Here is a 23,270-nt window from a genome sequence, read left to right as displayed (position 1 = left end):
TTTGGGTGTATTTATTAGATGTTTGTGTCTAGTTTCACCGACACCATTCTAGTTTAAAAGCAACAGCAGATTCTTTTTCTCTTGTGTGTGATAACTAATCGCTGAGGCCATGCTGGCTTGTTCATTAGAATAGATACTATTTATAGAAACTGTTCTCATAACTGTACTTTTAATCATATCAGGATATTTCAGTTATCACCTTTAGCCACATGGTTTCAGGAAACGATGCCCAAATATTTCATGCAAATGCTGGTCATTTCCGAAGAGCTCTGTTTTCATTGCATGGAAATTCACTAAAACATCTAGAAGTAAAAAATCTTCGAAGCCCATAGATAAATTCTCAGCAGCAGAGGATATACCCATTATGCCTTGGAGCCAGAGATGGAAAAATGGCAGTTAACTCCCCAAAACACCCCGCTTCAATATTTACCTGACAGCTTCAGTATCTTGACATTTTCCCCAGTGCATTTCCTCCTTTTTCAGATATTATTTTACAAGGGATTTCTTGTTATACAGAACTAACATAAATCAATCTATAACAGAGGAATTTGTTTAATACATTTATTCTTTTAAGAAGTTGTATGATCATATTTCATTGACTCGTACAATAGACAGAAAAATCTTACTACTAAAACAGAGTTTGTGGAGATGGGTGCATGGTAAACCTATTTAGTCTTTTCAGAGGTTCATTCTTAGATTTTAATGTTAAATAATAACAACTATTCATTTAAGCTGGTCTCACTGTATATCTTGACCTTTAGCAATTCCACACACAGCAGCTTATTGTGGTATCCATTAAATAGGAGAAATAAGAATGTTTTACTTTGCCATTAAGAGAAAAAGAAAAGAGTACTGTATGTTACATGGCCCATGAAATATTGGCAGTGTGCTCCTTGGCTTTCATTCGAAGAACTGCGATACTGGAGGACCTCCTTTCAAACTCTGGCTTTGTTTCAAATGCATGTCCATTGGTAGCCCCGGTAAGAAGAGAGTCAGTGAAAAAATTGTTGAGGGGCACGTGGCTGAACTGGTTCTGGTGGTTTGAAAACCCTGTGTAACCGGAATCTGTCCGAGGAGAGTGAGGGTAAGGTGTCATACACGAGGAAGTGTCACGTGGTAACATGCATGAAGTAACCACAGAACCACCACTTGCATTTCCTGCCCACAAATTGTTCTGAATCTGGAATATATAAAACAACAAATGTTACATTTACGCATTCTCACTTTTGTTCCTTACTTTTGGGAAAATGAATTTACAAAGTTTTGCTAGCTGTTTTGTCTGCTCCTATTGGGTGGTCTATAATTTCATTCTGAGTACATCAAGCAATTACTGAAGAATAATTATTTGAAAGATTCTAGTTTGTTACACTGGAATGGATCACCAAAACTCACACACCTGACCACATAAAATACTCTCAATACATGTCAATCTCTTGAGGATTCTTTTCAGTCATGATTTTTACAATGAAATCTGATTTAATCATTATTTTTCATCAATTCGTGTGTTTAAAAAGCGATTAAAATATGATTAAGTCTAAATATAGTTTTCATCTTTCTAAAGAAAATTACAGAATTGTATGTTTTTTAAGTTCCATAGCTGATTCAGTGTGGTAGTTTTTGCTGGAAATCAATGCTGATATCAGGTTGGTTGTTCTTTAGAGATATTTTTAATCAAAACTCATTTTGGAAAATGTTTACTGTTTCATGGTTTTTCATCCCTCTAGTCTTGAATATCTCTGTGAATAGGACAATTATATATATATTTTAAATATTTATTCTATGATTTATATATGATATAATGAGGTTGCAGCAGAATTATAACATGTAAAGCAGATTCAGAATTCTAAAATTTGACCAATACCCAATAATGGAAGCAAAATTGAGAAAAAATACTCAAGTATTAGCAAAAATACTATATGAATAAAAATTAAGTATGAGATAACAACTTATATAAGATTGAAAACTGAGTCACCACTTGTGCCCAAAAATTTGCAATCATCATATTAAATCCCTATAGGAAATACTTCTATATTGTGCAGTATTATCAGCAAACACAAATTTCTTTAAAGTTACTAGCATACAAAAGAAACACTAAGTCAAACTTGTATACTATGAATTCTAAATAGGAGGCATCTTAGACCAGCTATTTAAAAAGAGCAAGGAAAGTGATCACATGCATTACTGAGAAGCAAAGAGAAAATCGTGACAAATGGCAAGAGCTGGGTAAAAGCAAGGAAAATGCTGCTTGGTATAGCACAGCAGAAAGACACAGCCTTGGAATATGAAATTTGAAAATTATATGCCTTTTAAAATATTATTACACTAGATTTAGATTTACACTAAAACATAACGGCAGTATATATGTTTATCCAATCTGGCTTTCTTTTCTTTTTTAAACTCATAATTAGAACAGAATAATCAATTACCTAACACATATAGAAGAATAATTTTCTTATATTTCTTTTTACATAGAAATTTCAGTCTACTACTGTAGCCTGTGGTATACTCTTACAAAACCCAAGCTTAAGCCATACTTTTAAAGACAACTTATTTTCAATTAATAGCCAAAATATATTAATGAATCTTCTAGATTACATTGTAGAGACATTACTCTGTCACTCTGAAAGGGCCACTTAACCATTTTCAGGACTGAACAAATATCATCCTTTAGGTGGGGCTTCAATGATTGGCAAGATGCTCATTTTAGTGTTGTTTTTAAATTAGTTCTTTATATAAGTATTTTCTAAGCTGCTTTAAATATGCCAAATCTGTGAGAGACATATATAGACCTCTATCTAGCTATCAAACCAGCTGTCCATCATGGTTTGCATACTTTATCAATCTTTAAATTGTCATGGGCTATGCTGTTTAAATTTTGGCTCATCCTACTATATGTATCCCACTTTACCCAAAATATGATGATTGGTGTCAGTGATTGCTGAGCTATGTATCTCAAACCAACAGGAGGGCTGTTAATGTCATTATTCTGTCAAACTAGTTCTTCTAACTTGATCCGGGTGATTTTCCTCTGACATTCAATCAAACATTGTGCTACACTGAAAAACCACAGTCACATGTCTGACAAAAGGGCTTTCAGGAAATGAAAGTGAACTTGCTTGCTTACTTTTGAAAAAATAAATGCAAGGCAAGATAGTGGTGGAGAAAGATTATTTAGGCTTTATGTTTATTAAAGGATTCCTCAATTTACAAAGAGTGTTGGAGAAATTATTATTGAACTCATCTACTTGTATTCCAAATCCACAGCAACATATTTAACAACTAGGTAAAAAAAAAGTAAGGAGAGCAAAAGCAAGGAAGGTGATCTATGAATTTAAACTTTAAGTATTTTCACCCTAAATGAATTTAGGAAAATCTCTCCATTTTCTATGACATAAGCAAATATTGTTATTTTGATAAAAACTTCTTACCTCAACATGATCAAGCAAGTTAAATGCATTATTTTTCATGAAACACAACATATAGAAAGGTCTTCTGAACAGAACAGATTAATAAAGCAAGTTACTAACAGCAATACTTTAGTTTTCATGACCAACGAAGTTGTCACATACTTTTACTGATATGCCCGGTTTCCATGATCTCTGTCTCCCATCTCTTCCCTGTCTTTTTTTGATTTTCAAACTTCTGGCATGTTTTCATTTGACTTTAGGGATCTAGATGGTTTCTATATTAAAGCTGGATGCAAATCATAAAAAATAATATCCCCAGTGAACAGAGGTCTTGCTTCCTTGGAAGCATTTCCTCTGGAGGTGTAAAACATCTGATGAGGATGATCAAGACCATGCTCATGATATCTGCTGCTGCTGCTAAGCCGCTTCAGTCCTGTCGGACTCTGTGCGACCCCATAGACGTCAGCCGACCAGGCTCCGCCGTCCCTGGGATTCTCCAGGCAAGAGCACTGGAGTGGGTTGCCCTTTCCTTCATGATATCTGCTGCTGCTGCTGCTAAGTCACTTCAGTCGTGTCCGACTCTGTCAATTAAGGGCCATGTATCAAGCATTTGATTATAAGCATGATGACTTCTGAATTGTTCCAATACACAAAAAGGTATGTGCTTTTACTATCCCCATTTCGTAAAAGGTAAAACTATAAAACAGAGAGTTTAAGAATCTCACCCAAGATTGGATAACTCCCATGGAGGAGGTCAAATTTGAACCCCGGAAATCTTATGAAATGCTACAATGACATAAAAACTAGTATTATGAGTTGAAATTATTTACTTATTCACAATCCTAAGTTTGTATGTATTTATAAATTCCACTTTCTGAAAGCAAAATTCCCAATGATCACTCACAACTGTTTCTCATCCCCAGGCTTGACACGTTCGGTTCCGTTCCGTCGCTCAGTCGTGTCCGACTCCATGCGACCCCGTGGACTGTAGCCTACCAGGCTTCTCCGTCCATGGGATTCTCCAGGCAAGAATACTGGAGTGGGTTATACCGGTTCCTTCTCCAGGGGATCTTCCCGACCCAGGGATCGAACCCGGGTATCCCGCATTGGAGGCAGACGCTTTTAACCCCTGAGCCACCAGGCTTGACACAGTACATGATAAATCCTTCAGTTCAGTTCAGTTCAGTCGCTCAGTCGTGTCCGACTCTCCGCGACCCCATGAATCACAGCACGCCAGGCCTCCCTGTCCATCACCAACTCCCGGAGTTCACTCAAACTCATGTCCACAGAGTCGGTGATGCCATCCAGCCATCTCATTCTCCGTCGTCCCCTTCTCCTCCCGCCCCCAACCTTAGTACACATTTATTAAATACTGGAAAAGTTCTAAGAATATGAAATTTGGACTGATTCATCTTGAAGATATAATCAAAACTGTGTGGACAATTTATGCTAACATATCTAAATTTTTTTCTCATGATTTGAATGCCAGAATCACCATACTACACAATCTTAACAGAAATCATGAAAAATACACAGCTAGAGACCCTGTTGACTCTATATCTTTAGGAAGGTAATCTTCATTTTTCTTTTTTGTTAAACACATATTATCTTATCTTCTGGCGATTCTGATTCATTAAGCAGGTAGTGTAGCTGAGGGGATCTGTACTAAAATAATGGCAAAGATGGTAATGAGGCTTCCCAGGGGGCACTAGTGGTAAAGAACCCACCTGCCCATACAGGAGACACGAGAGTTGGGTTCAATCCCTAAAGATGGCAAGACACAAAGGCAATTCAGAACATCACTTAGGATAAAGAAACACTACTGAAGTCCAACTTCCTTCCAAATGCAAAAAATTCTCGTACATTTTCAATTATGTTCAATTTCTGTGATAAGAAGCTCATCCTGTTTTAAAAAAATATTCCATTCCCCTCTGGGGAGCTCTGTAAAAAGGTGTAATCTTCCTCTATTTCTTCTATTTCTGTTCCTTATACAGAATAAGCAGCATCCTTTTTACATAAGAAAATCTTCAAATATCATCACAAGATTATTTTACAACCATAAGTCTATCTTCTCTAAGGATTCTTCATATTGATTTCCAGACAGTATCATTCTAGTCACATTCCTTTGGATGTGCTGGAGGTTGTCAATGCTCTTTCACTCTTATAAACACCCACCACTGACAACAGAATATAATATTCTAGATGTTATCTAATCACTGTGGGGAGAATCTAGCAGGTATCATCTTTGTTCTGGATCATCTACATCTATTAATGTCTGAAGAAGTAATGTGATTAAACAACAACGTTGTTTGAACTTGTAGTTTAATAAATCTACCACTGTCCAGGTGGGCTCCTTCTATTTCTCTGTCATTCCCTTCTAAGTGGTCATTTTAAAACGATGTGCTAGAATCTGTAAGTCATATTGTCTAAAACTACATATTTAACAACAGAGAAGTCATACAAAAGTCTTACTCTGTGACTTATTAAAAATAAATACGATATTTGCTGTTAAATTTTGAAATGAAAGAACATTATTTTTTCTAAGATCACTACTTATCTAATATTTTTTAGACTAGTTCATAGACACTAGCACCAAATAAATTTTTGTAAGCTTCTAACAAGAGATTTACAACCAGAATCAATGTTATTGAATGCCCACATTCTTTTTAAATGTGCTTTAAAAAAAAGAAAAGAAAAACGGAAAAAGAAATATTGATTGTCATTACATTTTTTCTTCTTTGTTGTGTTTTTAAAAGGAGTGGATAATCTAAAAATATTCCATGTTTTAATGAGGTTCACAGCATGTTTTTAAAGTTCTGGGGGTATGTTCAAAGCACTGTCCACAGAATTTAGCCAACTGCCTCCCATTAGCATGAATGAAAGTTTAGCTGACTTACTACTCTCCACTTTGAATGTTTGCCCCTTAATGTTTTTCTAAACAAGTGAAAACTTTATATTTAATTATTCCACAGCTTTGAATTTTGGAGGAAAAAATTTTTTTGTCTGATTCTTTCCAAACTGAAATCATTTAATGTTCATCTTCCTTCCAAGGAATTATAAGCAATAATAGCTAGGAGGAGAGGGTTAATATATAAGCATACATACATATATTAAGAGTTCTTTACTGTGGATCTATGTATGTCATGAATTGAAGGAACAGAGGCAAATCATGGATAGAAAATTATAAATCTCATTTACCTTCACCTTAGAAACTTGATATAGATATATTCTTGACATAACCAAAGCTAGAAAGAAAATTTTAGTATGCTAAATGTGGTATATATTTCTAATGTATTTTCCGATTTTACTGTAGTGGGGAGTTTTTCATACTTATAAAAAAACCTCTTAATCTCGGTTTATTATTCTTTCCCTTAGTTGTAAAGTAGCAGGATGTGTAAAAAAATATCAAGTAGTTTCCTGATTTACATACTCTATATCTCAATGTTACAGTATTTATGGAGATATTAGCCTATCGAATTTAATTTGGACTTAATAGAAATACTGAAAAATGTCAGAATATAGGAGTAATTTTAGAGCACTCTTAATTTTAAAGCATCTCTAAAGCCAACTAACTAATTTTTTTTCTATTAAAATAAGTTAACTTACTCCTCCTCTACATATAGACTGTTTCTTTCTGCCACCAACATTTATATGTACACGAGACACACACACACACACACACACACACCCAGGATACACATATTATCCTATACTCATACTGCCTTCACATCACAGCCCCAACCGTGTGGGAGTGAAAAGGCTGCTGTGAAAAAACAGAGATCAGGGATTCACAAAGAAGTATTTGTGATGATGTTATAGCAACAGTTTCTTTCCATTAAAATAAAAAAGTTGATTTTGGCTTTTCCTGTTTGACAGAATGCTTACTTTTATTGACTACTCTGTGTATTATTCAATACTTACTATAAAGATTTATTACCACATTATCACTAGAGAATTTAATTTACCAGATTTTTATATGGCCTCTTTTAAAAAGGCAAATCACTTTTTACAAAAGTAGTTTGACTTTTTAAGAGACCATTATATTCTTTATTAGCATATCCCCTCCTTTAAAATTCAGAGGGATAAAGCATTAATAAGAATCATATGCTTATTAACTTGCAGATATTTTTAGCTGTTGGGACCTTAGGGTCCCATTAACTTTTCTAGTAACTACATCAGTAGGCTTCTGGCAGGGAGAAAGGGTATAGGTGTTTTTCCAAACAGTGAATTTGCTACCAGTGAATAAATAACATACACTGAGACTTTGTGTACATGGGGAAAAAAAATCCCAAGTTGAATTAATCACACAGTGAAAAGATGAATCTGAGCACATTTAGGTACTACTTGAGATAGAAATGAGGGTACGTTTTCATCAGCGCCCTCTTATTAGATGTAATTTTAACTATATATATATATAAATACTAAGATTTTGGAGGCATTAATTTCAAAAATTTAAAAAATTTTCAACGCATAGTATTACTAAGTTGAAGTGATCAGAAAGCATTTATTCATCAGAAAAGGATCACATGTTAATTGTTCATTGCTACTTTGAGTTCTTAAATGAAATTTCATCTTAGAAATGTATATATGGATTTCAAACAGGAGGAATACCTTTTCTGTTAAAAAAAAAAAAACAAACACTATTAGATGTAATAATCACGTGAGACTAACTGGAAAGAAATTTGCTATACAGAAAAATAAAAGTGTATATCTCTTGTTAGTGCAAAACTTAAAGACTATCTCATTAGTCTCATAAGCAATGTTAATGTCTGTAAATTTTCAGAATGACATCATATAAATGTTGTTTAAATTCTGCATTATTCAAGTAATATTTGAAATATGCTTCAAATAAAAGATATAGGAAACATTAAGAACATCTTTCTTTTCCTTTACTGTCGAATGTGTTCTTAAACTTTAAATTGTGATCATTACAAAAAGTTTTTGTAGGAAATCTCACCCTACATACCTTAAAGTGAAACTTTTCAAATCAATTCACTTAAGGAGAGAATAAAATCATAGCACTTGGCATTTATTATTTTTAAAAAATATTTATCCAGCAACAATTATCATTTGAAGTATTTTCCAATTATCTGTCATCTTATTTTTCACCTATTTTAATGCATGAATGCTAACTACTGTTGATTCACAAGTGCCTAATTCATTTTTAATGAGAATTCAACTATTTAAAAAGTTCAGAATTATAAGAAACAAAAATTATAAGTTTTCTTTGTAAATTATTAACCTAAAATGTAAATCAAGTATGCAAACACAAGGTATTTATACAGTATATTTTTAATCTTAGAGTGTTTCACAAGGTGCCATATACAAGCTTACAATTTATTCTTAAAATCCTGAGTCAAGTTATCAATTATATTTATCTTATATTTGAGTTAACTCTAATTTGGAATTTTATTTTTGTTATTTTAAAATCAACTGTGCATTTGCACTAAAAAGTCCATTTAATGCTCCATATTTTAGAATAAAAATGAAAATTCACAGATGCATGTGGTTTAACAAATGTGGTGCACATACGATTCTGGATTAAAGTATATCCTGAGGTTCACACTAACAATAATGGTTTAAACTGCAGGTTTTAATCCAGAAGTTCTCGTAGACTTCTCAGACTTTGATGCTTAATTTCCCCCCTCTTCCTTCTATAACGTAGTTGTAATATGTATGGACAATTTATTTTTATATTTTTAATTTTTATTACTTTGATAATCTACTCAATTTACTGATTTCCTCTTTCCTCTTAAAATACAAAATATATACAACTAAATCAGTTAAATACAACACTTAACAGTGTTCACTTAACTAAAAGCAAAACGAATTAAAAAACCAGCTAAGTTATTACTACAATGTTAAGTCTTTAAATCACATTAAATTTGAATATTACATTTCAAAAATAAGTCTATTTTCATAATAAACAATGTGAAAGCACTTTACTTCTTCTAGAGGATATTCTTTACTTCTTTAAAGTATCTAAGATTACTTTCAAGGGAGGATAAGGGGAGGAGGGAGGTGGGAGGGGGGTTCAGGAGGGGGAACTCATGTACATCCGGGGCGGATTCATGTCAATGTATGGCAAAACCAACTAATATAATATTGTAAAATAATTAGCCTCCAATAAAAATAATTTAAAAAAATAAAAAAATAAGATTACTTTCACCAAATAGAAAAATTATTCACTGTGTCTAGCTATACCTTTATTTAATCAATACTAACAAAATCTACCTCATGCTACACATAACTTAGTTTTAACATATACATATATGTGAAACACACTTTATATGTTCTTATATAAATACTTATATTTAATCAAATTAGGAATGGTATGCATTGTAAAAACTATATCGATTTGAATAAATTATATCCTTCTATAACTGTAAGTACTTGTGCTTACAGTCAGTGATAAACTGGATCACTTGTTGACCTAGTGATGTTAATATTTCGTCCCTCCATTCATAAAGGAAGTGTCACTGTACTACAACATATGACCATCTCATTGGTTGTTTGAAATGTATGGAACTACTCATTACACAATGCATCATGTATAGCTACATTATTAACATTTTTTAAATGATCTTGGGGTCTTTGTTTACTTCAAATACTTGGGAAAAAGCAGAAATAACAGTGATAAAAATGATACTTTTTCTAAAGGTAAAAACTGCTCCAGGTGCCTTTAAATCACTAAACCACAATGGTTAAAGGAAACAAGCTTCATATTCTCTATTGAGCTCAAGGAAAGGTAAACTTCAAGATTAGGAGAGAAACTTGTTGATAGAGGAAGGTAAGGTAAACAATATCTTCATAATCAGTATTTTACAGAAACTTTAAAATTTCCTTTTGTTTTAAATAGTATATGTTAAGCTAAAAATACTTTACAGCTTTTCATCTGTTTTTTTAAATTATTTTAGTGACTACAAATTACCTATAACGTGAATCCAACGTTTGCTAGGTTCAAACTCCAAGTGGCATATATTTATAAAGGCATCAATTAAACAACAGAAAGCAAAAATACTACATGGGTCCTTTTGTACATTTGGAAAGTAGATATAATTATGATTACACTATTTACTAAGTAAAACCTCACTGAAAATTTTGGCAGGAAAACTTTCAACCTTTCTTTTTGAAATTTTTGATGAAAAAATATTTTCTAAGTGAGAAAATAATTTTGGTGGATTAAGAATATATTCAAATTTTCCTAAAGCTACCATATTTATTTGGTCATCCTAATTTAAAGAAGAAAGTGTATTTAACTAAACGTGTTCTTTCCCTGGGATCCCCAAATAGTAAATTTACTCACAGAATGTATTGATTTAATACTGCAACAAAAAGGGGCATTCAAACCACTTAGCTACTTCTCTACTGCAGAAAAAAATTAATAATGACTAACAGCCATTAGAGAATCATAACTATTTATTGAGCCCTCATTATGTACTAGGAAATACTTTGCATAAACTATTTTAATTCTCACAAATATTTGACATATGAACTTCTATCACCATTTTATAAATGAAGAGAAATGTTCCTAGCGGTTAATTTATTTGCCAAAGGTCTAAAAATCTATTAAGTGGCACAGCCAGGATTTGAACCCACAACTTTGTGAAGCAGAGTCATACATTAATCCATGGCCCACCCCAAATCCCAGAATTTAGTTCCACAGACTATTTAGAAATCATTTTAATCTTCTCCATAACAGAAAAAGTATCATCAACATCTTCATCTACACTAAGACCACCAGCTCTAGTACCAACTGTACCTCAACTTTACAAATAAAGAATCAAGATCAAGGAAGTCCAGAGACTTTTTCAAAGTCACCCAGCTAGTAAATGATCAAGTTATTATAAGCTTAAGTGAAAGTGAAGTCGCTCAGTCGTGTCCAACTCTTCGCGACCCCATGGACTGCAGCCTACCAGACTCTTCCATCCATGGGATTCTCCAGGCAAGGATACTGGAGTGGGTTGCCATGTCCTTCTCCAGGGGATCTTCCCAACCCAGGGATCGAACCCGGGTCTCCCGCATTGTGGGCAGATTCTTTACCATCTGAGCCACCAGGGAAGCCCTAATGTAAGCTTAATCTGAACTAAACCTAATGGCACAAAATGAGCACTTCTTCTAAGTATGAAGGCTGGCTATAATTTTTCATTCAGTTGTGTCTGACTCCTTGCAACCCCATGGACTATACAGTCCATGGAATTCTCCAGGCCAGAATACTGGAGTGGGTAGCCTTTCCCTTCTCAAGGGGATCTTCCCAACCCTGGGATCGAACCCAAGTCTCCAGCATTGAAGGCGGATTCTATACCAGCTGAGCCACAGGAGAAGTCCATAATCTTTCTAGAAAATATGTATAACTTAACAAAAAATATTTTATTCACCAAAAATAATTATTTTAAAGATGCTTTGGTTTTAATAAATTAGAAACACATTAGAATTTAATGTTGATAGATACTTGCTTGGTTCTTAAACTCAAGGACAAAATTATGTAAGTCTCTTTTGGTATGACAGATATAGTCTGCATCAAGAAATCTTTGCAGAATTTGTAATATCTAATTTGCAATCTGTCTAGAAAGCAGGAGATTTTGTCTGGATCATTTGTATAACCTCTGTGCCTAAAACAAGACCGAGTGTGTATCTGTTTGATAAAATGCAAAACTATAAAATGATAAAACTATGGAAGAAAATGAATTAAGCTAAAAGGGGTCTGCAAAATCTTTCTAGTCTATTCCTTTCAAAGAGGAGAAGTTAGCTGCTTAACACCACAGAGCTGGTTGAGAGCAGAGATTTGGAAAACATCTGTTTTATTAAAAATAGACTAATTTTGTTTTATAAGGTACTCCTGAAAACTGAAGTGAACCAAAACTTTTTTCACATCTATTCGGTGTATATATAATTTGCTTAATACTGTGATGATACAGTGTGAGTAAGAACCAAGTCATCTTTTAAATACTTTACATCCTAAATGGTGTGGCAGACATTTTTACACAATCCACCACAAGGTCAGTGAGAAAGTGATGAATTAACTGAGGGAAAATTGAGAGGAGGCTTCCTGGTTTAGGTGAGGGAAAGGGAATTCAAGATAGAGGGAAACAGGTTTAGCACAAGCAATGAGACTCTTTTCTAAAATATCATGTAATGGAGAACATCAAATAATTTAATTTAGCTATACTGTATTGACAAATGGCAACTGATACTGTGACCCAAAATAGAGCTTTAAAAAAAAAACTACTGTTTTCACTACATCAAAATATACTACCTTTAATTACTACTGACATCACAGTACTCACTTTTTTGTTTGCTTTCAAACATGAGCAAGTTTTAAAAAAAGAATATCTTAGTCTAAGAAGTATCTACATTTTTTAAATGTTTTATTATTTAGGCATTTTTTATTTCCAAAGTAAGGAGATGTTTCAGGGTCAAAATTGAACTATTTCAAGACTCAGTGTTGGTTTAAGGAGAAAATGTTGCATAAGGAGCCCAGGACTCCTGAACTCAAAACACTTGGGCTCAAATTCAATGAGTTAATGGCTATAAGGAGGAAGCCTGGCTTAAAACAAGCCCTCAACTGGTAGTTACTATTTTTACTGTTACAGCTGTTGTTACGACAGTGTAATGAAGACCAGTGAAAACAAAGTATTTAGAACATTTTAGAAAGTATTAATTACTATTCATAAATAAACATTACATGTTATATATAGATACTTTATGCTAGGTAAGATTATGCTACAAAGGCTTACTATTATGAGCGGGCTGAAGGAGATCATTTTCTAAACCATTTCTGGTTTTGATGTATTTCTGTGTATACTTTTGCTTCCCTGCCAAATTGCTAATTCTTTATTTCTGTCCCGCCGCCAACTTTTTCTAGTTCCAACTTTTTTGTAATTAATAATTTTTTTCTGTAATTAGTAACAGTAACCACATTCAATGTCTTATTGCACTGAATTGGTTAGACTCTTTCAATTCTATTTTTCCCACTATAAACAATTTTCAGGCCACATGATTTTTTTTTTTTTTCTTTTTAAAAAGCAGTTTCCTTAGGCTGAGTCTTGAGAGACATGACTTTGGCATAGTTAGTTTTTCAAACAAACTAAAATAAAGTCAACCACATACTTTTAACTAAAACAGAATTTTCCCCTGACTTTCTTCAATACCTAGAGTGGGGAGTGGGAGACACTTGATTTCAGAATTTTTGGTAACCAAACATTAAATGACAGCAATACAGAAAAGTACTGTGGATTTGACAGTATTGATTTTTATCATTGTTGATGAACTGCACTGTCAAAATAACTTCAACATATGATGTCTGTGTTCCCATATTTAAATTATGAGGTGGTATAACCAAATACACATAAAAATTATGGAAAACCCACAAAGAGAAATTAGTGCAAAATTCTATTATCTTTGAGGGGAATTTTTTTAACTAATCCTTTGTTGGTGTGAAAAAGACCATCAAATGTATAATTTGACCATACCATTTCCTTTCCTGCTTGAGCTACTGCTGCTACTGCTGCCAAGTCGCTTTAGTCGTTTCTGACTCTGTGTGACCCCATAGACAGCAGCCCACCAGGCACCCCCATCCCTGGGATTCTCCAGGCAAGAACACTGGAGTGGGTTGCCATTCCCTTCTCCAATGCGTGAAACTGAAAAGTGAAAGTGAAGGCGCTCAGTCGTGTCCAACTCTTAGCAACCCCATGTACTGTAGCCTGCCAAGCTCCTCCGTCCATGGGATTTTCCAGGCAAGAGTACTGGAGTGGGGTGCCATTGCCTTCTCCTACTAGGTGGCCTCATTCTGCTAATTGCTAATATCAAAAGCTATGAGGCGCAATAACCTAATGGCAAGATAATTTTAGGGGGTGACTAAAATTAAGGGTGACTAGTTAGAGTGTATTGTTATATTAAGCTTTTATAAAGAGCTTAACTGGTGCAAGGCCCTATTCTACATATTTTACGATATTCTAAAGAAAGAGGGTTAGCAACAAGGCAACTAAGAGCAAGGAGCAGAAAAGTGGAAAATAGAAATAGGAACAATGAAAGGAATGAAGACTGAAGTAATAAAGTGAAAAAAAGGTACGCTGCAGTCAAGTGCTGTGAGATAGACTTAGCAGTAAGACTGCTTAAAGTCTACTTGAAAAGAGTTCATAATTTGTGACTATTATTTCTAAAGTCATCACAACTAGTTTAAAACTATGTAAAGTATATGCCATCTCTGTTATTTTTCTATTGTTATTTTCCTGGTTGGCAGTGAACATTTTCTGCTCCCTTGAACTGAACTGCAGATCTGAATAATGCGACTTAAGTCTTATGCTCTTTTGCTATTAATCATTTAATCATGTTACTTACCCTTAAGAGCCACGTTGCCTCTGCTTAAATCTGAGCTTTACTACACTAATAAAAGTGAGTAAATATCTCATTTTTATTAGTGGCAGTAAATTCCTCGACCCTCTGTGCCTCAGTTTCCACATATAAAAAATGGGAATAATTAATATCACCTACTGGAGTCGGTGATGGACAGGGAGGCCTGGCGTGCTGTGATTCATGGGGTCGCGGAGAGTCGGGCACGACTGAGCGACTGAACTGAACTGAACTGCATAAGGTTACTGCAAGGATTAAATGAGTTAATAAATGTACACTGCTTAGAAGAGTGACTGACAGAGAGGGCTAGAGTCTTGTTAACAACTAGGAAAATTGCAGTGCCTGCTCCCTTGGAACATACCGCCTAGAGGAGAAACATCTTTGCAGCATTTTGCTTAGAACTCAACTAGGACACTCAAAACATGGGGATGGTAAGTAATCAGGGGGATACACATATTTTTAAAATAGGAGAAAATATAAAGGAACTACCTTAAGATAACCTTTTCGAAGAAAAGGAAGTAAGACTCTTCTTAAGGTACGGGCCTTTATTCAAATGTACCCCCATCACTGGTCTTTAAGGAAACTGCAGTGGCAAGACTTGGCTGGTGCAGCCCTTTACAGACCGCCCTGTAAGAAACCACTCATGTGATCATGGACCAATTATTTTTCTTAACTCATCTGGGTCTGGTTTCCTGACTTCTAAAATGAAGGAACTAGGTGATCTCTAAGGCTCTTATTTACATATAATATTCCATTAATAAATTTCATGAATTTACCTGGAGAAGTGAAAGTCTCAAGATAGGTTTTTTAAAAATCATGAAAGGTACAAGAACACAAAGACAGCATGAAATTAAAGGACTGGATTCATGCTCATGGGGTATGAATTTACAGCTGAAGGAAATGAATATCCTTAAGTTTGGAGCTATGATGATTTGTTTACTGACTATCAAAATATTCCATCAGAATATGTGTTACACATTCATTTTCAAAGTAGTCTCTTACAACACACATCATTAAACAATAAGGGATTAAATAACAGATGGATTGTTCCTTATAATACACATATTCTTTATGTAGCAAATACAATTTTGAATATTATAATTCAGTAGCAGGAAAAATTAATATCCAATTACAAAAACAAAATATATTTTATTTATGTGCATTACAAAGTATGAAAAAACAATCCTCTCTAAATTAAAAGAAAAAATTAGAGGAAAAAAATTTCTAAATACTCTTAATGTGATACAATTTAAAAATTAGGTACAGAACTAATTCTATACATGTTTTAAGTCACAAAGGGATAAACTGTTTCCTTGAAACAATAAGCAGTTTCAAAGCTGAAAAGACAGCATAGGAGGAAAAAATAGTTTTAAGTGGAACTGAAGGTTTCATCGGCCACATTTAACAGTAGGTTATGGTATAGTTCAGCCTAGCAATGTTTTACGTATTTTAAAAGATAACAAAGGGAGTGAGTCTGAATTATTAAAATGCAGAGTAATTAAGAGACATATTATTGAATGATGCTACTTAAGCTGTTGCAAAGTATACCAAAGAAGAGACCTTGAAATATTTTTAAATGAATGGCTCTGGAAAAAATAAATAAAAATAAGTATTTTAGCAAAATAAAAATCTAACAAACATGGAAACAGTTTTTGGAGATTAAAATTTTCATTCTTAACTATTATATTAGACGTTATAGAGTTTACACTAGCCCTTTTAAGAATATACAAACCACACTTGTGTATCTCAGTTTCTGTGCCGTTTACCATACCTGTGGGTAGCTGTCAGTTCTTGGCAAAACTGATATGTCATAGGTGGCAGCAAAATGGCTCTTAGCTTGTTGGATCTGGCCATAACGTTCTCTTTTCCTCCACTTGGCCCTTCGATTTTGAAACCAAACCTAATTTTTTAAAAAAGTAGAATTTCAGCTAAGGAATAGCTGGTAATGCAAATATGATGGTCAAAGACTTTAAATCAGAAAGGTAAACCAAGTCAAGAAAATTACAAAAGCAGAAATGTTTTTCTATTAGAAAGGGATCCACAAGTTTTACTTTCTATTTATTTTAACCCAATATGATAAGTGCCATGTCTACTAGGCAATATAGTTTAATAGAATGAGACAAGATGTTTTCAAAACTTTATTTAATATGTCTGAGCCTCTATTTTTTTTTTACTTAGGGAAAATAAAAAGGAATTAGATTATATGACCTTGAAGATTCCTTATATCTCCAAATCATCATAGATAATAATCCTCTCTCAGAGAATGCAAGTCTGAAAGACACTCATAACTTTTTAATTTGGGGTTATGTATATAACATGAACACAGCCAATCTATAACCAAATTAATATCTAAGTGTGTCAAAACAATTATCTTTAAAACATGTCACAAAGTGAAGGCTCTTCTGGGCTGTACCCAGACTTACAAAAACTTAGAAAAATGTAAACAAACACATTACATCTAAAACATATGGCACCAGCAGAAATACAGTGATTATTTAGAAGCAAACTAGTAGGATTACATGTTATATTGAGTATGATAAAGATTATGGGTAAAATGGTATCATCTGAAGCTGAAATATGGTTTTAAAATACACAAATTGTTTATAACATAAATTGTATCACTTATAAGATTTATTTTCTCTTATAGAAAATGCTCATAAAATCTTAAAGATAATTTCTCCAATTTAAAATACTTATGGATAATACAAATTTTAAAAGAAACAGGACAGATATAATCAAGTGTCAAGAAAGCCTGTGTATTAGTCTGGCCTCCACACAGTTCCTAAACTATTTTCCAAATTTTTCGAACTAATTATATAGTAGAAACATCTATTCTGTCATCTGACCAGTTCACACTTGTAAGATCTCCAGAATCTTCATTTTAATATTTGAGGCATTAAAAGGTTATACAGAAAATTAAATTCAACATGTATAATTTGATATATAATTTACATGAGCAGCTTTCGGAAACCTGTTTAGTCTTCAGAGAACCACCTTCAGAATACAAAATATTTAGGAAAAAAGCTGAAAATGAATTATAAAAATGCACTGTAAAAAAGCATTTCACTAAAATTTATTTGAACTTTTTATTCTTTATTGTATTCAATTCTACTCTTTTATGTCTTTTCCTTCACACATATGGAGACATGTTAATATTCAGTGTGGAGTGTAAGCAAGTATTGCAAATTTAAGATGGCAGTTTGAAGAGTTCCCAGCAATAAGAAGAAGGCAAAGAGAGCTACCTGTTCAGATGGTTTCTTAGAACACTGCTGGTAAGTGTGTATTTCCCACAATATTCAGGGCTTAAGACAACATTAACAACAAAACAAAACAAAACAAAACACTTTTTTGTTTTCTCCACAGACAGACACAAAGAGCATACTAAGGGAATTTAGTAATGAGGGGTTTTTTCTTTAGAAGAAAACCTGGACAATCACCTTAAAATAGGTGCCAATTACCAGTCTTATGCAAAAAGCAAGGAAACTACCTGAGTAAATTAGATTCAGGCTGGCTCTCTGCGCCTATTCTTAGACCAAAATTAACCAGCACTTGGTGGAATGTTAACGGGAAAACACACTTTGTGCACAGCTGATCATCTATGTGTAAACATATTTTTCTATGGTTATAAGTATAACTAATTTAAATATATGAACACAAGAACAAAAAACACATGGGTGGGGTTTGTGTTAATGCTTGACAATTCTCAAATTCTTTCTTAGGACTGACTTTCTGCATATTTACTTCCTGAACTAAGATAAAATAACCATTTGTCTGTATAAACTAAAGCAAAAATCTGCTGCTTGTTACTCCTGCACCAGCAGATGTTGTCTTTAACAATGTATAAGAGACTTACAATGGCTCAGAACAAAAATTTATTTCTTTATTCTAGTAGTTTATGGAAATTGCAAAATTCAGTATTATTTTTTTTAGAGTCATAAAAACACACAAAAAGAAAAAGGCCATTCTCCTGAATTACTCTTACTTGGGAACTAATAAAATAGTTTAAAAATATCAAGGCTAGGAAAAATAAAATAAAATACGCTTAAGAGGGAGAATTTTACCCAGTACTTTTAATTTGTTTTTTCAAATAATTAAAAAATTTAGTATACCGAATCATCTAATTTGATAATTTGAACACAATTTATAGATATATTTATAGATATAACAATTGAATTTATACATTTAAAAGTTACTTTTGAGATTATTATTCCTACTGCTTCTGAAAAAATCACGTAACTTATCCGGATTTTTTAAATTACAATGGAAAGGCATGTATTGGCAATTGCTGGGACTAGAAAATTGCAGATGTGCTTACACAACTTTTCTTTAGTGAAAATAGTTTACGGTATACCTAACAGCTGAGAGTTTGTGAGACTGTCCTTTTTTTCTTTGTTTTATTATAACTCCAACCTCGGTAAAATTATAGATACTTATGGGCCATTATACAAATAACTTACAAATCTAAGGTATATAGCCCCAAAAAGAGCTTCAACAGCTAATGAACAACAGAAAAATAAAATACATGAATTACTAAATTGGAGAGCTATGGTTCTGGGTTTTTGTCCTTTAAAGATCACTTTTTGAAATCAGAGATTTGTTATCATATTCTGTTCTTTTTAAATAATCATTAGCTTTTATGCCTAAGTAATAAGTCAAGTTCTGCTCTCTTAGGCCTGTGTGTGAGTTGTTAAATCATTTGCAAGTAAAAAGTAATTTTAGTAGACTCACATGCCTCTGCTACACTGTTCCCTATCTTCAGCAGGACAATCAGTTTCTGCCTTTGTGGTAAAACTTTGGAATAAACTTTGTGGTAAAACTCTGTGGCAACTATGGAATCATTCTAACACTACCCCCCAACCACCTCCCGGCTCCAAACACACACAGCCTCCAGCTTTCATTGGCTCCTACCTGGACCCTGGCCTCAGTCAGCTCTGTCCTCAGAGCAAGCTGTTCTCTGACATACACATCCGGGTAATGGGTTTTTTGAAAGACCTTTTCCAGCTCCTCCAGCTGCAGGCTGGTAAAGGTGGTTCGGTGTCTCCGCTTCTTACTGCTGGATACGTTGCTGTCACATTTATCCCCAAGTTCATCCAGTTCTCCCTTCTCTGGAATCCCTTTCACAGGAGACAGCCGGAGACTGTTACAGTTGTCCATAGCTCTATTTAGTTCAGTGTGAAGAGGCTGTCCTTCTACTTTAGTGATCCCATAGTTCACTGCACCCAGAGGGGGAAAAAAACAGTTCTCAGGATGGCAAAACACCTTGATTAAAGAATTAAGTTGAAGTGATACAGAGCATCAGGCAGGTAGTCTATTACGATTTATCGTGCCAGTATTGATTTGATCATCATATTATCTACTATTGGGCCTCCCTGGTGGCTCAGCTAGTAAAGAATCCGCCTGTAATGTGGGAGGCCTGGGTTCGATCCCTGGGTTGGGAAGATCCCCTGGCTACAAGAACGGCTACCCACTCCAGTGTTCTTGCCTGGAGAATTGCACAGACTGCATAGTCCATGGGATCGAAAACAGTCAGACACGACTGAGTGACTTTCACTTTATCTACTATTATTAATTCACTTTGGGCAGGTTTAGGATCATCTAAAAATGTGTACCTGGAACTTATATAATTTGCCAGCATCACATATAGTTCTGTTTTTCAGGATTAATGTAATATTTATCCCCATAATTTATAATCAAAGTAGTCAAATTAAAAGATGCTCTGGATTTAAAAAAAAAAACTAAATGACCATAATTTTTGAAAAGTGAGCTGAATTTCACATGTCTTATTTATTCACAGCAGACAAAAGTAAGCTACTAACAGGGCTCAAAAAGGACATTTCTACTTTAAATACTGTTTGTAAACCAAAATCCATAGTCTTCTCAAAGTTATCTTTCTCCTCCACACAAAACCTATGGACTACAGATTTAAGAAATGGCATTGTTTCTACTATATTTCCAATATTTCAACTGCATATCATGTCCACATTTAACATTTTAATTTTAAAAAGCGACCTAAGTTAAAAAAAGAATTTTTCATCAGTTTCTAAGTGTTTTTACAGAAAAGGATAAGATTTAAGTAGACTTTTTTAGCTTAAAAACTCACTTGCAGTTATCTAAACATGTCAACTTTATGCTTAACTCTTTTAAAACATGAAATTGTCTTAAGATAGAAAGCTTTACTCTTCCTTTCAGTAAAGCACAGAAATTAAAACATCTATTAGAAGATTACAAAGGATATCATCTGACATTCTGTTTAGGGGTGTTTTAATTTCAGTGATTTCCTCCAGATTCCATTGTGCCCCACACACAAATGTAATGGATACACATAACGAAATAGGAAACATTTTTTTAAGTCGGCTCAACCGTAACAATGATTTCCAATGAACTGCTATACTTTTTTCTTTTTTGTCTTTTTTTAAATTCTCTCTTACAATGTATTTTTAGAACTGCTTTACTTTAGTCATTATACAAATGTATTGAACTCTAGTACCTAGGTAAATCAAATACCCAATAGCTTTTAGGCAAAAAAAGACAGGAGGTAAAACTAAATATAAAAGAGAGCCTTGACTTATTAACAAACAATACAGTTTTGTCTCCGTGGGCAGAGTTAATGGGGAACTGCGGTAATTAGCCATGGGGGAGGGGAAACAGGCGTGAGGGTAAGGGCATCACAGGAAAAAGGCAGGAACTTTCCGAAATTTAGCGGACTACTTGTTGCCTACATTCACCTTACTTAAAACTTTCCTATTAAAATCCATCCTAACAGTGTGATGTTCTTTTAAAACTTTATAAAGTATCAAAAATCGCCTATTTCTCTTCTTTTTGGAATCCCGACAATTTAAATAAAATATTATGATTCTTATCCAGTAGTCGACAGAGGACATTTCAGAACCATTTAAAAACAAATCTTGTTCATGGAAATAACTTTATGGATACACTTTAAAATTCCAAAATATAAATACTGCAATCTGAAATACAGACAGAAAGTCAAAACTTCAGTATATTAAAATAAAAGTATGTTTTCGCGTCTTTCTAAATAAATGAGACTTAACAGAGTTCTCTCTATTGCTTGTTCCTTTATTTTTTATTTAACCTTGCAAGTCAAAAGTAACTTGCAACGTTGAACAAAATAAGTAAAATATACGAGGCCTTTTTTTTTAAGCTTATTGCGTACTAAGTATTTAGAAGAGGAGCTACTATGAGCCAGTGGCTCGCCAGATTGTGAACCTCCATTAAAATAGGGGGCGGAAGGCTTGTTGTAAATATTTCACACTTAATTCGTTTGTTATTTTAAAGCAACCCGCTCCTTACAGCTTAACTGTGGAATATATACAATGATAAGGAAAAGTCCTCTTGGAATTATAAACTTGCTTTAGCTGTCGCGATCTGAAAAAAATAGGTTTGTATTGGGTTACAAGATAGAAAAGATAGATGGTTTGTTTTGATAACATTTTGACTTTGAGATACTTGGCCATCCAAAGTTGAAGATTTGACCCAGAAGCATTCCGAAAAGCTTCTTAGGCGACTTCTACCGTGGAGTCAGAAAAATCAGACAATGCGGAATTCGCGAGTGAGTGATTATATTGGGGATTCTTTGCCCGAAGCTATGTAAAGTGATTTGGCGTTTAACAAACATTTATGCTGTTGTAGAGCAAACCCAAAGAAGCAGAAATCACAAATCCACAGAAACTCATCCAGTAAGCCTCTAACTTCACAAGGAAAGATATCGTTACGTCTTGAAAAGTTAAAAAATATAAAAAAGGCATTTCACCTAACTTTTCCTGTTCGTGACGGCAGTGACGTCCTCTAACGAGCTGTGATGGATTTCAGCTCCCCCGGCCCGGGGCAGCGCGGCGGGCTCGCAGAGGAAGCGCGCTGTCTCGACTCAATTACGCTCTATTTAGCGCCCTATCAGTTTACGCCCGGGTCTTGGGTAGCGGGACTCCAGGGCCCGCGAGGGATACGACTCGGCAGCAAAAGAAGAACCGCGAGGATGCACCCCGGGGGCGCGGGCTCCTTCCTTGGCTCTCCCCCACCCCCAAAGTCTGCAGCAGTCCCAACTCCGCTTCCTAAAACCAGCTCTGTTCCACCGCCCTCCTCCGCCCTCCAGCTCTCCCGCTCCCCCTTCCTTTCCTTCCTTCTTTCCTTCCTGTTTTCCTTCCTTCCCTCCGTCCTTCCCTCCCTCCCAGTCCCGACCGGTCCCCGCCCTCGGATTTGCGGGTGGGCTTCCGCGACCCCCCGGGAGCAGGGGGACTCACCGCTGCTGTCCTGACAGGGCGAGGTCCGCTCCAGGCGCACGTGATGCTCGGCGCGGGGCAGGGGCCCGAAGGCCTGCACGCATTTGCCCGCCGCCGCTTTGCTGTAAAAGGACTCATTGTCCAGCGTCTCCATAACGTGCTCCAACGCGCCTCCTGCGCCCATGTAAAAATCACTGTTTTTACTCGGTGGGCTCTTGAGGGCAAACTTCTCGCTCAGAAACTCCATAATCCTGGAAGGCTGTCGCGGAGATCCCTG

At 34.7% G+C, this 23,270-nt stretch overlaps 1 protein-coding gene across 1 annotated transcript; it reads right to left on the bottom strand.

Annotated features, from left to right (window-relative positions):
* Nucleotides 1-595: 595 nt before the first annotated feature.
* ALX1 (ALX homeobox 1) lies at nt 596-23,270 on the bottom strand. The gene is made up of 4 exons (XM_055395735.1): nt 23,015-23,270; nt 19,668-19,972; nt 16,531-16,659; nt 596-1,180 (listed from the first exon to the last, which is right to left on the bottom strand). The coding sequence occupies exons 1-4, from the start codon at nt 23,238-23,240 to the stop codon at nt 860-862; spliced, it is 981 nt and encodes a 326-aa protein (XP_055251710.1). The 5' UTR covers nt 23,241-23,270; the 3' UTR covers nt 596-859.

This window comes from Moschus berezovskii, chromosome 6 (assembly GCF_049115385.1).
Source record: "Moschus berezovskii isolate FMDL1 chromosome 6, NW_MosBer_1.0, whole genome shotgun sequence".
Lineage (NCBI taxonomy): Eukaryota > Metazoa > Chordata > Mammalia > Artiodactyla > Moschidae > Moschus > Moschus berezovskii.
The sequence above is the reverse complement of the archived record's forward strand: the minus strand, read 5'-3'. Positions and strand labels throughout refer to the sequence as shown.